This window comes from Eucalyptus grandis, chromosome 6, assembly GCF_016545825.1.
Source record: "Eucalyptus grandis isolate ANBG69807.140 chromosome 6, ASM1654582v1, whole genome shotgun sequence".
Taxonomy (NCBI): Eukaryota; Viridiplantae; Streptophyta; class Magnoliopsida; order Myrtales; family Myrtaceae; genus Eucalyptus; species Eucalyptus grandis.
In genome coordinates this window covers 15,214,496-15,229,065 of record NC_052617.1, presented here as the reverse complement: position 1 = coordinate 15,229,065, position 14,570 = coordinate 15,214,496, and the positions used below count along the sequence as shown (strand labels likewise).

The window sequence follows — 14,570 nt, the reverse complement described above, 5'->3', positions numbered from 1 at the left end:
TAGATGACTAGACAGATTTTCTAATTCTTTCTTTCTTAATCAATGTTTCCCCTAAGGAAGCCGCCACAAGGCCCACAGTTCACGGGCCTTTTCTATCCGCCTCCTGATTTTTCCTTCTCTTCGTTTCCCCTTCGCTTCATCGTTACGCAATGCGCACTCCCCTACATGACACGGCGTTTAAACACATTCAGGTCAATGGAAAAAGACAACCCATATGCACACGAATAACAAAATCCATACGTACACGAATCGCAAATACATTTTTTTGCGAATTGATATTTGCCCCAAGGACAATAAATAGAACTTAAAATCTACTCAATCCCGATCGCTTATCAAATTATAAAATTGAAAACCTAGGTAGTTGGATTTAGACTAAACGGAACGGTCTTGTTTTTTTACCCCATTTCTTTAAACTTCAATGAAGTTCAAATTCATCTACGCCTTTTATTATTATTCCCTTCTTCAAATTTGGGTGAGTTCATGATGTGAATCAAATTTCTCTCCGTAATTTTCTGCGCAAATATGTAGAGGACTATTATTATCTTTTGGTCTCTTGCAGTAAAATTTAGGGGATGGGCCCGGCTCAATCCTTCACCATCTCCACCAAAAGCTTTCTCCACATAAAACACAGAAGAAAAAGGCAAAAAAAAAAAATCTTGAAAACTGGCCAAGATACGAGCAAAAGAGGAATAAGGATTATTATCTATTTCAACAATTCAATTCGTTTCGGTTCAACATAAAGAATCATAATCGGATCGACTATCACCAACGGAAAATCAGCCAGAATTGACGGTTTTGGTCCGACTCCCGAATCGAGCAGGGGATTGACGCTCGCCCAGCAGCCATTTTTGACGCACGCTTATGCACACGAGACAACCCGAAATCGGGGTCAAAAGTCGAGTCGGCTATTCACGCTTTTGCCACTGGGGCGCGTCGCTCCCTCGTTACCCAGGCTCGATTAAAGACCAAAACCGACTCACGAGAAAAAACAAAGAACGGCAGCCCGCAGTTCTCGCAGGGCGTCCACGCGCGGGGCCCCCATCGCCTTCTGGAAAAATTCTATTTCCACAGCACGACGCTGCGTATACGGCGCGCGCGTCATCCCCACCGCCCTTCTCCGACTCTCTATTTCTGTCTCCCTCTCTGAACTCCGCCATTTCCATCGCCAAGCCAGGAGCTCAGTCGCGCCCAGAGCTCGCCGCTCTCGCACCTCCTCCATGACAACACCAAAAGCCGGCTCCGTGTTCTCGCTCGGAATTCCCCAAAATGCCGTCGCAGTTCCTCGCTAATCCCTCCCTCGTCCCCTCCTCCGACCTCCCCCTCAGCGACTCCATGGCCGCCGCCGGCTCCTCCTCGTCCCCCTCGCGGTACCCCAAAATCTGGAACTACCTCTGGATCCCCCTCTTGATCTCCTTCTCCAAGGAGCTAGCCCTAGCCAATGCGGCCGACTGCCCCGCGCCCGACCCCAAGCTTAACTTCCGGCCGGTGATCGGGATCCTCAGCCACCCCGGGGACGGCGCCTCCGGCAGGCTCAGCAACGCGTCCGACGCCTCGTTCATCCCCGCGTCGTACGTGAAGTTCGTCGAGTCCGCCGGCGCCAGGGTGATTCCGTTGATATATAACGAGCCGCGGGAGGTTCTCCTCGAGGTAGAAACACGTGGAATCTAAGATTCTGTTTGTTTCTCCGAAAAATTTTCAGAAAAATATTTTTGGATTTTTCGGTGTTCATTTTACGGAAAATGAATTTCTTGAAAAAAATATTTTTCATAAAAAAAAAAAAACAGTCTTCTAAATTAGAGAAAAATATTTTTCACTTTAAAAAAGGGGAAATATTTTCCTCACTTGATCTCTTTTATCTCACACTCCTACAAATTCTTACTTCCTCCTCTTATTTCTTTTTCTTATTTTCTTTTTTATTCGAATTATTTTTTAATTTTCTTTTTCTTTTTTATTTCTAATTATTTTTAATTTCCTTTTTTTCTTTTTTTTTTATTTCTTTTTTTTTTTTTTTGTTTTCCATCTTCTTCCTTCTTGACTAGTCGTCGGCATTTTTTTATTTACTCTACCCTGCAGTTGTATATTGCACAAGCAAAAATGCTCTACATGCTTTGCTTCTTTTTCTTTTGTTTATTAGAACACAAAAGACGCACGAGGAGAGCATGCCACTCAACTGAAAGATTCTTATGAGGGCTGTACATTCTTTTTAAAATTCATATGAACATTTTTTAGAGTAAATGAGCATTTAACGATAATGAGGGAACAAAGATATAAAACAAATTTGCCTAACTTTAAAGGCAAGTTTATATTTGATGGATTTATAGGTTGGTAAGTGATGCATGCCTAAGTGGTGAAATCTTATAAAATATTTTCCTTATCGAACACTAGAAAATATTTTTCCGAAATATTTTCAGGTCTTAAAATACATTTTCCTAAAAATGATTTCTGGAAAAATATTTTTCGGAAATGGCCCATTTTCCGCAAAACAAACGGACTCTTAGGGTTTGTGGACTTTGGACCTTCGTAGTTGTCGTATAGTTGATTGAGCTTAATTACCTTGCCATCCTTGAAAATCGTACACCTCTTGCTCGTAAATTAGAGACTAAAGCATAACACACTTCCTTTGCAACTCCAAGTAAATCCGTTCACGAAAACATGGATCTAAACGTTGGTTTTGCGAGGGGAAATTCACTAGATTGTTATTACTATGACAAAATAATGTCTGGGGTGGATTAGTAGTATCATCTATGCCTAACTCGGCGAGGATTGTTGTGGAAGAGGGGGGATTTAGCATTCTCCATTTCTTAATGGTAGAAAATTGATCATGAGAGACAAATCGCGTTTCTTCATGGCGTGCAAGCAACACGTGCATCCTCCCTCGCATGTGTGGATGAGTGGAGTTAATGCTTTATGTGTCCTCTTTTGAGGAGTTTTACATGAGTGATGGGCATAATGTTGGAGGAGTGTGGTTTCATTCGAGTTGTGTTTGGACAGATTTTATGGCCGGGTTTATTTTTGGACGACCACCACTTTGTTTTTCATTTCTAGATGTTGATATTTGGTTGAAATGCAGAAGCTCAACATGGTTAATGGAGTGCTCTTTACTGGTGGGTGGGCTAGCACCGGATTGTATTATGAGACTGTGGAGGCAATTTTCAAGGTACTTTTATGATTGATACACCTAAATATTTCTAAGATGTTGTGTTTCTATTTATTTGTTGGAGGCAGAGCTTCATCAATCTTGTATTGACTGTTTCCATGCAATAGAATTTTTCCAAGAATAATGTGCTGTTCCTCATTCATAAACTTTAATTACGTTGCTCCAAGACACACGAGCGTTTTCGATGCCTTGGGAGAGAATAGTTCGTTTTTATATGCTTTCAATGAGTGTCTTGTACATTTTTGCTTTGCAATTTTCAGATGTACTCTTTGCCAATTGTTTGCAGAAAGTTTTGGCAAAGAATGATGCTGGTGACCACTTCCCATTGTATGCCGTCTGCTTGGGCTTTCAACTATTGACAATGATAGTCAGCAAGGTAACTCCCTTATCACCATTTTCAATTGTCTGTCAGTGCTTTCAGTCCTTTTGGTTGCATAATTTCTCTTTTCTAATGCAAGAGTCACTTTACATGGTCTGTTCTTTAAAAAATTAAAAAAAAAAATTATTTTCACCTTTTATCTTTTGTGAGGTATTGTGCCAGAAAAAAAAAAAAAACTTCTCTCCTTCCATGGCTTTACTTAGCACACTTGACTGATCATCATCTGCATAAAGCTATGGCCTCTATTCGCACAAAACTTGAAAGCATAAGTCGTCATGTGAGGTTGAGATTGCCATTGCTTTAACCTTGATGAGCATGGCGGTTATTTCACATCCAACCTATTGTGTTACAAATAATCCCTCAAGGTTTAAGTTGCTTCATCCATGTCAAATGGATAAATTCTGAATGATTCACATAAAGTGTAGTTCATGGTATAAAGAGGAAAGTGGAAAAATCTCTTGATAATAATTTAGCAATTCCCTAATGACAGGACAAAGGCATTCTCGAGGAATTTAATGCTGCACATCAAGCATCCACTCTACAATTTATGAGAAACACAAACATTGAAGGAACAGTATTTCAAAGGTATGGTTCACCCTAGTAAGCTTTCACTGTCAACTTTTAAGTACTAATGCATATAAAGACAGATAAAGCTGTATTCTTTTTTAATTGACAGCAAGCAGGATATTTGTATGCTTCCAATTGGCTTCTTATACACTATGAGAAAATCAATTTGGATTTATGTACTTTAGTATATGATGCTGATTATGTAGCCATGGAATAAAATATTGCTGGAAAGAGAAATGTGGATTACATCAAATTATTACGGATGATTGTCCACGTATACCAAAAGTGGTTATTGGGGTAGAAGATGCGTGGTTACTTTGTATAAGGCATCTGATGATTGATATAGTTATGCATAATCACCAATAGATGCAATTCTAACTTCCATGAATCCCCTGTTTTGCAGATTTCCACCAGATTTGCTTAAAAAGTTGAGTACAGATTGCCTTGTCATGCAAAATCATCATGTGAGTTTTTAGACTTTAGTAGCCTGCTGGTTTTAATTGAGAATACTAAGTGGAATTTGTTTAATTCCCCCGTTTCCTCTTCCTTTTGTTTTCCCTCACGTACCTCTTTCTTCCAGCAGAGTGTTATTATCGTAGGGACTACATTCTTATTTTGATATAAGCCATCTGTTAGACGTGACACGACCATTACTGCTAGAGGATGGTGTCTAGATAGACCGGTTAGATCTGAGAAAAGTTAAAAGAGGAGACAAAAGTCATGCAACTTTAATGCATTGTTTTGCTTGTTTTTGTAGACTAACATCCAGTGAGTTTTTTTATACGGGCCAGTAGTTTTTGGATAGCTAAAAATGGCTAAAAGGCTAATGATATGATTTTTTGCTTAAGTGTTTTATATATATACCGGCCCAGGATTTTTTTTCCCCATTGCATGTTATGTTATATGTTTTATTTCATGTGTGTGATTAGGACCAGTCTATTTTAATTAAGACTTAAATCTCAGTCATCTCCCTATTCTTGATGTATGCAATCCTCTTTTCTAATCCAACTATTCATTTGTGTTGCAGTATGGCATCTCGCCAGAAAGATTGATGCAGAGCACTGACTTAACGAATTTCTTTAAGGTCTTGACAACCAGCACAGATAGAGACGACAAGGTTGAATATATCCAACTACTTCTTACATCATGTCTGAAATGATATATTGCAGTGAAAAAAATATTTTGTGTTACTGCTTATTCCAATTATTTGTGAGAATAACATTAAGCTCCTTGAGGAACTCTATTACCAGGTCTATGTCTCCACAGTCCAAGCACACAGTTACCCTGTAACTGGTTTCCAATGGCATCCAGAGGTAATGGTTAGTTTCATGCTTTTCTTCTTGTTCAACACCAATCTCATTTGCTTAAGAAAGGCACATTGCTTCATGTAGTAGCTTTCATACTGATCATCTCAGTATTGGATGCATATTAAGCCTATTCAGGTTGATGGTCGATCATAATTTGTCAAGACTTTAATTTTTTATTTGGCAAATATAACTAAGTTGGCCTTTTATGTAGTTTGTTGCCATTCAAAATTCCTGATATAACTCTTCTACCAAGTTAGCTCAAAGGAAAAATAATTTGCTCGACAATTTGACTGCATGATGATAATGCTGTGTTGGTGCCACATGAAACATGCACCTTCTTTAGGGTTCTGACATTACCGAATGAAGCATCATGAGAAAGAAGTTACTAAAAAATCGTGATAGTTGAATTTCTGAATGTAGAGATATGGGCTCTGGTCTAGCAGTTTTCAGCTTTATCCAAGACAATCCATATTAAATTCATTGCCTTCCTGCTGAGCACACGATCATGGACTATGAATTCAATCTTTTCATTTCTGGGCATTTTGAAGAAATTGACTTCTTGCTGTTGCCGATTCTAATACATGTTGTTCAATACTAGTTTCTTGTGATGCCTCCTGATTTTGTGGTTTTTGATTTCTTTAGTGAAGAGCTTGTGGCACAACTTGCTTGAGTCTTGCAGAATTGGTTAGGCAAAATTTAGGAGACAAGGCAATATGAGTATATCATGTTATAGAGGACATGATCCTTTTCTTTTCAATATTTTTTTTTATGGCTTTGACTTAAACATGATTCATTTGCATAAATATCTCACGGAGCTAAATCACTGATTGTTCTTGGGATTATATTTTCCACCTCTTTCATATCTGTGTAGTATGTTTCGACTTACTGCCTCGAGCTAACTTATATGACTTTCTCGATATTGTGCAGAAAAATGCTTTTGGATGGGGTTTGTCTATGATACCACACTCAGACAATGCTATTCAAGTTACACAGCATGTAGCAAACTTCTTTGTCAGGTTAGAATTTGTCGAGTAATTTCATGCTCCAAAGCAAGTTGCATTTGAGATTTCCATGTCAAAGTTCTAAAATATCTTGTATCATACACAATTATGGTTAAATGAACTATGCTTGTGGTTAAGTGTTTGCTTTTCACTCAGTTTGAAGGGAAAAAATTGTAATTCAAACTTTTTATCTTGTAGCGAGGCTAGGAAGTCAGTAAACCGGGCTTCTGCTCAGAAAGTGCTTGACAATCTCATATATAATTACAGTCCCACGTATTGGGGGAAAGCAGGGTAAGCCCTGATGCAATAGATTCAGTGCATTTCGTCATCAGTTTTGCGCATGAATTATGTGATTTAATGAATTTAGTGTTAAATTTGTATGACTGTAGGAAGGGATATGACGAGGCTTATATCTTCACATGATTGCGAGGCCCCATTTTTCACGGACGTCGAGTCTCCTATGCTGAAGAAGGCGCCGTACTGAATTGCTCGAAATCATAAATTTTCTCTTCCATGCAAATGAGATTATGAGATGCATGGACATTATTATTTTAATGGCAAGTGTTGAACATTGTCCTAGTTATCTGAACTTGAACTATGCATATGATTTGTTGCCTGTATTTAATTGATGAATCAATCAATGGACGGGTAGGGTTTCATCTCTTTGCATGTAATTCCTTTGATTGATTGGAAGATGCCTCAGATCAAGTATTGTTTTGTTGTCATATATGTGCGCTCAAAGCGGGAAAACACAACAATAAAAATTTCTTTTCCCTGATTCCCCAATTAACTACATATGGCGCCCCATAAAGTCCTACTTAAAATGGAAAAATGAAGCTACTACCTGAAATGGAAAAATGAAGCTATATAAGGCCCTAATGAACCTCGAATTCTGAAAGACAAGATTCTCCATTCAGCTGGGAGAAGAAATCTTAATCCTTTAGGACTTCCATTTGATTTGCGACTATTCATTTTCGCCAAGAGTTAGTAGAAGAATCGATTGATTATTTTATTTTTTTAATAAGTTTTGATGGACAACGGAATCATCCGATCAAAAGAAAAAAAAAAACAGGGGAATCATCAATATTTGAACAAAATAGAAGATTATTTCATTTTGTTGATGGTGGAGGGCGGTGTCCTGTGGTGCGGGAGGTTTAGGATGCGGGTAATTTAGGGCTAGGATTTTGTATTTTCAGGAGGATGGATTAGCGTTTTCTTTATTTTAATTTTTTTTATTGTTTTGTTAACTTGGTATTTAGGTATGCCGAAGACTCATGTTAGCAATTTGATGGTCCACATCGACAAATATCCATAAATAGTGAAGTAGTTTAATGGAAAGGTCATAAATGTTTTATTATTAAGAAGTAGAAACTTTTGATTTTAAAAAAACTTATAAGGAAGATTTTTTTTACCATAAAAACAAATGAAATACATTAACTATTTGTATCGCTTCATTTGTTTAGCATTAAATATATACTTTAAAAAATATTTTTTTTTAAAAACAATCACTTGCATTGCGTAAAATAATTAGTTAAGGAAAATATTATTTTTATAGACAACAATCTATGTTTACCTATTTTGGTAGACGATAAAAAAGATTTTCTTTCATTTATTTTTGTACACAATATAAATGATCAATTTTAGAAAATATGTTCTAAATTATTTATTTTTTTACGAAATAAATAGAGCTTAAGGCATAAATGCACTTGACACAAGAGCCGATGGAATATTACTAGTAAATTTTATTGATGATAATTGCCAATAATTTCATTGATTGATCGGAAGATGAATCGGGTTGAATATTAATATTGGCCGCGTTTAGTGCACATAGCTCCGGAGAATCCCGCGAGAGTTAATTTTAAATTTTACTTCCTGTCTTTATTCTCCTCGTTCTTTATTTATCGTTTTTGCTTGATTTAATTTTTATTGCTTGAGCACCCATGCATAATATCATTTATATGTGTTGGGAATTACAAAACAAAATTGAAGAGATCACGTGCATATTGCCGTTATAAAAGAGATACGGGGTACTGAAAGAACACTAAATTTCACGTAAAAGTAAACAAGTTTCCAGGCGACTCCATGGCCGCCGCCGGCTCCTCCTCCTCCTCCTCCGCCTCCGCCTCGTCCCCCTTGCGGTACCCCGAAATCTGGAACTACCTCTGGATCCCCCTCTTGATCTCCTTCTCCAAGGAGCTAGCTCCAGCCAAGGCGCAGCCGGGGATCCTCCTGGCGGGCCGGCTCGAGAATGCGGCGGCGGCGTCGACGGCGTCGGCCGCGAGCGGCGCCGTCGTCCCGAGCTGCCCCGCGGCCGACCCCAAGCTCAACTTCCGGCCGGTGATCGGGATCCTCAGCCACCCCGGGGACGGCGCCTCCGGCAGGCTCAACAACGCGTCCAACGCCTCGAACATCGCCGCGTCGTACGTGAAGTTCGTCGAGTCCGCCGGCGCCAGGGTGATTCCGTTGATTTATAACGAGCCGCAGGAGGTTCTCCTCGAGGTAGAAACACGTGGAATCGAAGTGTTTGTGGACTCTGGACCTTCGTAGCTCGCGTATAGTTGATTGAGCTTAATTACCTCGCCATCCTTGAAAATCGATCACCTCTTGCTCGTAAAATTGCAGACTAAAGCATAACACACTTCCTTCGCAAGTCCGAGTAAATCCGTCCATCTTTACGAGGGGAGATTCACTAGATTGTTATTACTATGACCAAATGATGTTTGGGGCGGATTAGTAGTATCATCTATGCCTAACTCAGCAAATATTGTTGTGAAAGAGGGGGAATTTAGCATGCTCCATTTCTTAATGGTCGAAAAGGTCGAAAAGTGATCGTGGGAGACAAATCTCGTTTTGTCATGGTGTGCAAGCAACACGTGCATCCTCCCTCGCATGTGTGGATGAGTGGAGTTAATGCTTTATGTATCCTCTTTTGAGGAATTTTACATGAGTGATGGGTATAATGTTGGAGGAGTGTGGTTTCATTCGAGTTGTGTTTGTACAGATTTCATGGCCGGGTTTATTTTTAGACGACCACCACTTTGTTTTTTATTTCTAGATGCTGATATTTGGTTGAAATGCAGAAGCTCGACCTGGTTAATGGAGTGCTCTTTACTGGTGGGTGGGCTAAAACCGGATTGTATTACGAGACTGCGGAGGCAATTTTCAAGGTACTTTTATGATTGATACACCTAAATATTTCTAAGATGTTGTGTTTCTATTTATTTGTTGGAGGCAGAGCTTCATCAATCTTGTATTGACTGTTTCCATGCAATAAAATTTTTCTAAGAATAATGTACTGTTCCTCATTCATAAACTTTAATTCCGTTGCTCCAAGACACACGAGAGTTTTCAGTGCCTTGGGAGGGAATAGTTTGTTTTTATATGCTTTCAATGAGTGTCCTGTACATTTTTGCTTTGCAATTTTTAGATGTACTCTTTGCCAATTGTTTGCAGAAAGTTTTGGCAAAGAATGATGCTGGTGACCACTTCCCATTGTATGCCATCTGCTTGGGCTTTGAACTATTGACAATGATAGTCAGCAAGGTAACTCCCCTGTCACCATTTTGAATTGTCTGTCAATGCTTTCAGTCCTTTTGGTTGCATAATTTCCCTTTTCTAATGCAAGAGTCACTTTACATGGTCTGTTCTTTAAACCAAAAGAAAAAAAAAAAAAAATTTCTTTTCGCCTTTTACCTTTTGTGAGGTATTGTGCCAGAAAAAAAACTTCTCACTTCCCATGGCTTCACTTAGCACACTTGACTGATCATCATCTGCATAAAGCTTTGGCCTCTATTCGCACAAAACTTGAAAGCATAAGTCGTTGCTGCGAGGTTGAGATTGCCATTGCTTTAACCTTGATGAGCATGGCGGTTATTTCACATCCAACCTATTGTGTTGCAAATAATCCCTCAAGGTTTTAAGTTGCTTCATCCATGTCAAACGGATAAATTCTGAATGATTTACAGAAAGTGTAGTTCATAGTATAAAGAGGAAAGTGGAAAAATCTCTTGATAATAATTTAGCGGTTCCCTAATGACAGGACAAAAGCATTCTCGAAGAATTTAATGCTGCAGATGAAGCATCCACTCTACAATTTATGAGAAACACAAACATTGAGGGAACATTATTTCAAAGGTATGGTTGACCCTAGTAAGCTTTCACCGTTGACTTTTAAGTACTAACGCATATAAAGACAGATAAAGCTGTATTCTTTTTTAATTGACAGCAAGCAGGATATCTGTATGCTTCCAATTGGCTTCTTATACTCTATGAGAAAATCAATTCGGATTTATGTACTTTAGTATATGATGCTTGATTATGTAGCCGTGGAATAAATATTACTGGAAAGAGAAATGTGGATTACATCAAATTATCACGGATGATTGTCCTGGTATACCAAAAGTGGTTATTGGAGTAGAAGATGCGTGGTTACTTTGTATAAGGTGTCTGTTGCTTGATATAGTCATGCATAATCACCTATAGATGCAGTTCTAACTTCCATCTATCCACTGTTTTGCAGATTTCCGCCAGATTTGCTTAAAAAGTTGAGTACAGATTGCCTTGTCATGCAAAATCATCATGTGAGTTGTAAGACTTTAGTAGCCTGCTGGTTTTAATTGAGAATACCAAGTGGAATTTGTTTGATTCCCCCGTTTCCTCTTCCTTTTGTTTTCCCTCATGTACCTCTTTCTTCCAGCAGAGTGTTATTATCGCAGGGACTACATTCTTATTTTGATATAAGCCATCTGTTACACGTGACACCACCATTACTGCTAGAGGATGGTGTCTAGATAGACCAGTTAGATCCTGGAAAAGTTAAAAGAGGAGACAAAAGTCATGCAACTTTAATGCATTGTTTTGCTTGTTTTTGTAGACTAACTTCCTGTGAGTTTTTTATACAGGCCCAGTAGTTTTTTGATAGCTAAAAATGGCTAAAAAGGCTGATGATATGATTTTTTGCTTAAGTTTTTTTTTTATTTATTTTTAATACTGGCCCAGGATTTTTTTTCTCGTTGCATGTTATGTTATATTTTTTATTTCACGAGCGTGATTGGGACCAGTCTATTTTAATTAAGATTTAAATCTCAATCATCTCACCTATTCTTGATGTATGCAATCCTCTTTTCTAATCCAACTATTCAATTGTGTTGCAGTATGGCATCTCGTCAGAAAGATTGATGCAGAACATTAACTTAACGAATTTCTTTAAGTTCTTGACAACCAGCATGGATGGAGACAACAAGGTTGAATAGAACCAACTACCTCTTACATCATGTCTGAAGTGATATGTTGCAGTGAAAAAAATATTTTGTGTTACTGCTTATTCCAGTTATTTGTGAGAATAACAGTAAGTTCTTTGAGGAACTCTATTACCAGGTCTATGTCTCCACAGCCCAAGCACACAGTTACCCTGTAACTGCTTTCCAGTGGCATCCAGAGGTAATAGTTAGTTTCATGCTTTTCTTCTTGTTCAACACCGATCTTATTTGATTAGGAAAGGCACATTGCTTGAGTAGTGGCTTTCATACCGATCATCTCACTATTGGATGCATATTAAGCCTATTCAGCTAGATGATCCATCATAATATGCCAGATTTTAATTTGTTATTTGGCAAATATAACTAAGTTGGCCTTTTTTGTAGCACGTTGCCATTCAAAATTCCTGATATAACTCTTCTACCAAGTTAGCTCGAAGGAACAATATTTTGCACGACAATTTGACTGCATGATGATAATGCTGTGTTGGTGCCAAATGAAACATGCACCTTCTATAGGGTTCTGACACTACCAAATGCAGCATCATGAGGAAGAAGCTACCCAAAAATCATGATAGTTGAATTTCCAAATGTAGAGATTTGGGCTCTCTTCTAGCAGGTTTTAGCTTTATCCAAGATGATCCATATTAAATTCATGGCCTTCCTGCTGAGCACACGATCATGGGCTATGAATTCAATCTTTTCCTGTCTGGGTATTTTGAGGAAAATGACTTTTCTTGCTATTGTAGATTCTAATACATATTGTTTGATACTAGCTTCCTGCAATGTCTCCTGAGTCTCGCAGAATTTGTTAGGCAAAATTTAGGATACTGGGCAATTTGAGTTTAATATGTCCTCTAAGGCATGATCTCTCTCTCTCTCTTAAGGCTTTGACTTCAACATGATTCATTTGCTTAAATATCTTAAATATCTTGGGGAGCTAAATCTGTGATTGTCCTTGGGATAATATTTTCCACCTTGGCTTTCTTGATATTGTACAGAAAAATGCCTTCGAATGGGGTTTGTCCATGATACCACACTCAGATGATGCCATTCAAGTTACGCAGCATGTAGCGAACTTCTTTGTCAGGTCAGAATTTGTTGAGTAATTTCATGCTGCAAAGCAAGTTGCGTTTTGAATTTCCATGTCAAAGTTCTTAAATATCATGCATCATACACAATTATGGTTACATGAACTGTGCTCGTGGTTAAGTGTTTGCTTTCCACTCAGATTGAAGGGAAAACACTTCTAATTTGAACTTTTCATCCTGTAGTGAGGCTAGGAAGTCCACAAACCGGGCGTCTGCTCGAAAAGTGCTTGACAATCTGATATATAATTACAGTCCCACGTATTGTGGGAAAGCAGGGTAAGCCCTGATGCTATCAATTCAATGCATTTCTTCATCAGTTTTGCATATGAATTTTGTGATTTAATGACTGTAGTGTTAAATTTGTATGACTATAGGAAGGGATATGACGAGGTTTATATCTTCACGTGACTGCGAAGCCCCCAATTTTCATGGGCGTCAAGTCTCCTATGCTGAAGAAGGCGCTGTGCTGAATTGCTCAAAATCAGAAATTTGCTCTTTATGTAAATGAGATCATGAGATGTATGGACATTATTATTTCAATGGCAAGTGCTGAAGATTGTCCTAGTAATCTGAACTCGAACTATGCATATGATTTGTAGCCTGTAAACTAATCGATGACTTTGTGTCTTGATGAGTCAATCAATGGACGAGCTAGGGTCATATCTCTGCTAGTAGTTCTTTTGATCGATCGGAAGATGCCTCAGATCGAGTATTGTTTTGTTGTTGTTTTGTTGTCATATATGTGTGCTCAAAGCGCAGAAAACACAATGATAAAGATTTCTTTTCCCTAATTCCCCAATTAACTGCATATTCCCGCACTGTAAAGTCTTACTTAAAATGGAAAAAAGGAAGCTATTTAAGGCCCTAATGAACCTGGAATTCTAGATGACAAGATTCTCCATTCAGCTCGGAGAAGAATCTTAATTCTTTAGGACTCATTTGATTTGCAACTATTCATTTTTGCCAAGAGTTAGTAGAAGAATTAATTGTTTTTTGGATAAGTTTTGATGGACAACGTAATCATCCGATCAAAAGAGGAAAAAGGGAATCATCAATATTTGAACAAAATAGAAGATTGCTTCATTTTTTTCAGCTACGTAATCTATGGATTAAACTCTGTCGTAGTTCTTTGCCCAGTTCTGCAATATTTATAGCCATGATCCTGGTCCCCACAGCATCCATTGCCGCTCACTGCATGGCTCCGAAGGACCGCAGCGAGTGTTGGCAGGTTGGTCGAAGGCACGGGGGTGATGGCGGAGGGCGGTGACCGGTGGTGCGGGAGGTTTAAGACGCGGGTAATTTGGGGCGAGGATTTTGTCTTTTTTGGGAAGATGGGATAGCATTTTGTTTATTTTTAAATTTTGTATTGTCTTGTTCACTTGGTATTTATATAGTGTCACATAAAAATTAGGAAAAATCTCAAACAAAGATCTAAAGTGATTTTTTTTTTTTTAAATAATGACCTAAAATGATCGTTGTCTCAAATAATGATTCGAAGGGGCTAACAAGTCTCAAATAAGGATCTGAACCTGCCCGCCGGCAAGTCTGTGACATTTCCGGTGGCAAGAATATGAGCAAACTTTATCCTAAAAAATATAGATAAAAATTAACGAAACCTAAAAACAAAACCCCTAAGCTCTTCTCACTCCTCCCTTCTCACTCTTAGGCCCCCACCTCTCCTCCATGGCGTCGCTGTCTTCGCGCCGCCTTCGCCGGCCCTCCTCCGCTCCGCCGCCCTCCGCCGATCGCTATCGCGCCCACCTCCTCCTCCAACCCCAAATCCGCCCCCTTCTTCACCCCCCTCCGCCCCCCC

At 38.8% G+C, this 14,570-nt stretch overlaps 2 protein-coding genes across 2 annotated transcripts; both read left to right on the top strand.

The window, feature by feature from the left end:
• The first annotated feature begins 1,182 nt into the window (after positions 1-1,182).
• LOC104451569 (gamma-glutamyl hydrolase 2-like) lies at positions 1,183-7,023 on the top strand. The gene is made up of 10 exons (XM_039315649.1): positions 1,183-1,647; positions 3,071-3,157; positions 3,444-3,533; positions 4,027-4,121; positions 4,507-4,567; positions 5,131-5,220; positions 5,354-5,416; positions 6,338-6,426; positions 6,610-6,702; positions 6,801-7,023. Exons 1-10 carry the CDS (start codon positions 1,267-1,269, stop codon positions 6,832-6,834), a joined length of 1,083 nt encoding a protein of 360 aa, XP_039171583.1. The 5' UTR covers positions 1,183-1,266; the 3' UTR covers positions 6,835-7,023.
• A 1,458-nt stretch (positions 7,024-8,481) lies between these two features.
• On the top strand, positions 8,482-13,331 carry LOC104448563 (gamma-glutamyl hydrolase 2). The gene is made up of 10 exons (XM_010062420.3): positions 8,482-8,910; positions 9,492-9,578; positions 9,865-9,954; positions 10,451-10,545; positions 10,931-10,991; positions 11,565-11,654; positions 11,788-11,850; positions 12,668-12,756; positions 12,941-13,033; positions 13,132-13,331. Exons 1-10 carry the CDS (start codon positions 8,494-8,496, stop codon positions 13,163-13,165), a joined length of 1,119 nt encoding a protein of 372 aa, XP_010060722.2. The 5' UTR covers positions 8,482-8,493; the 3' UTR covers positions 13,166-13,331.
• Positions 13,332-14,570: the final 1,239 nt, after the last annotated feature.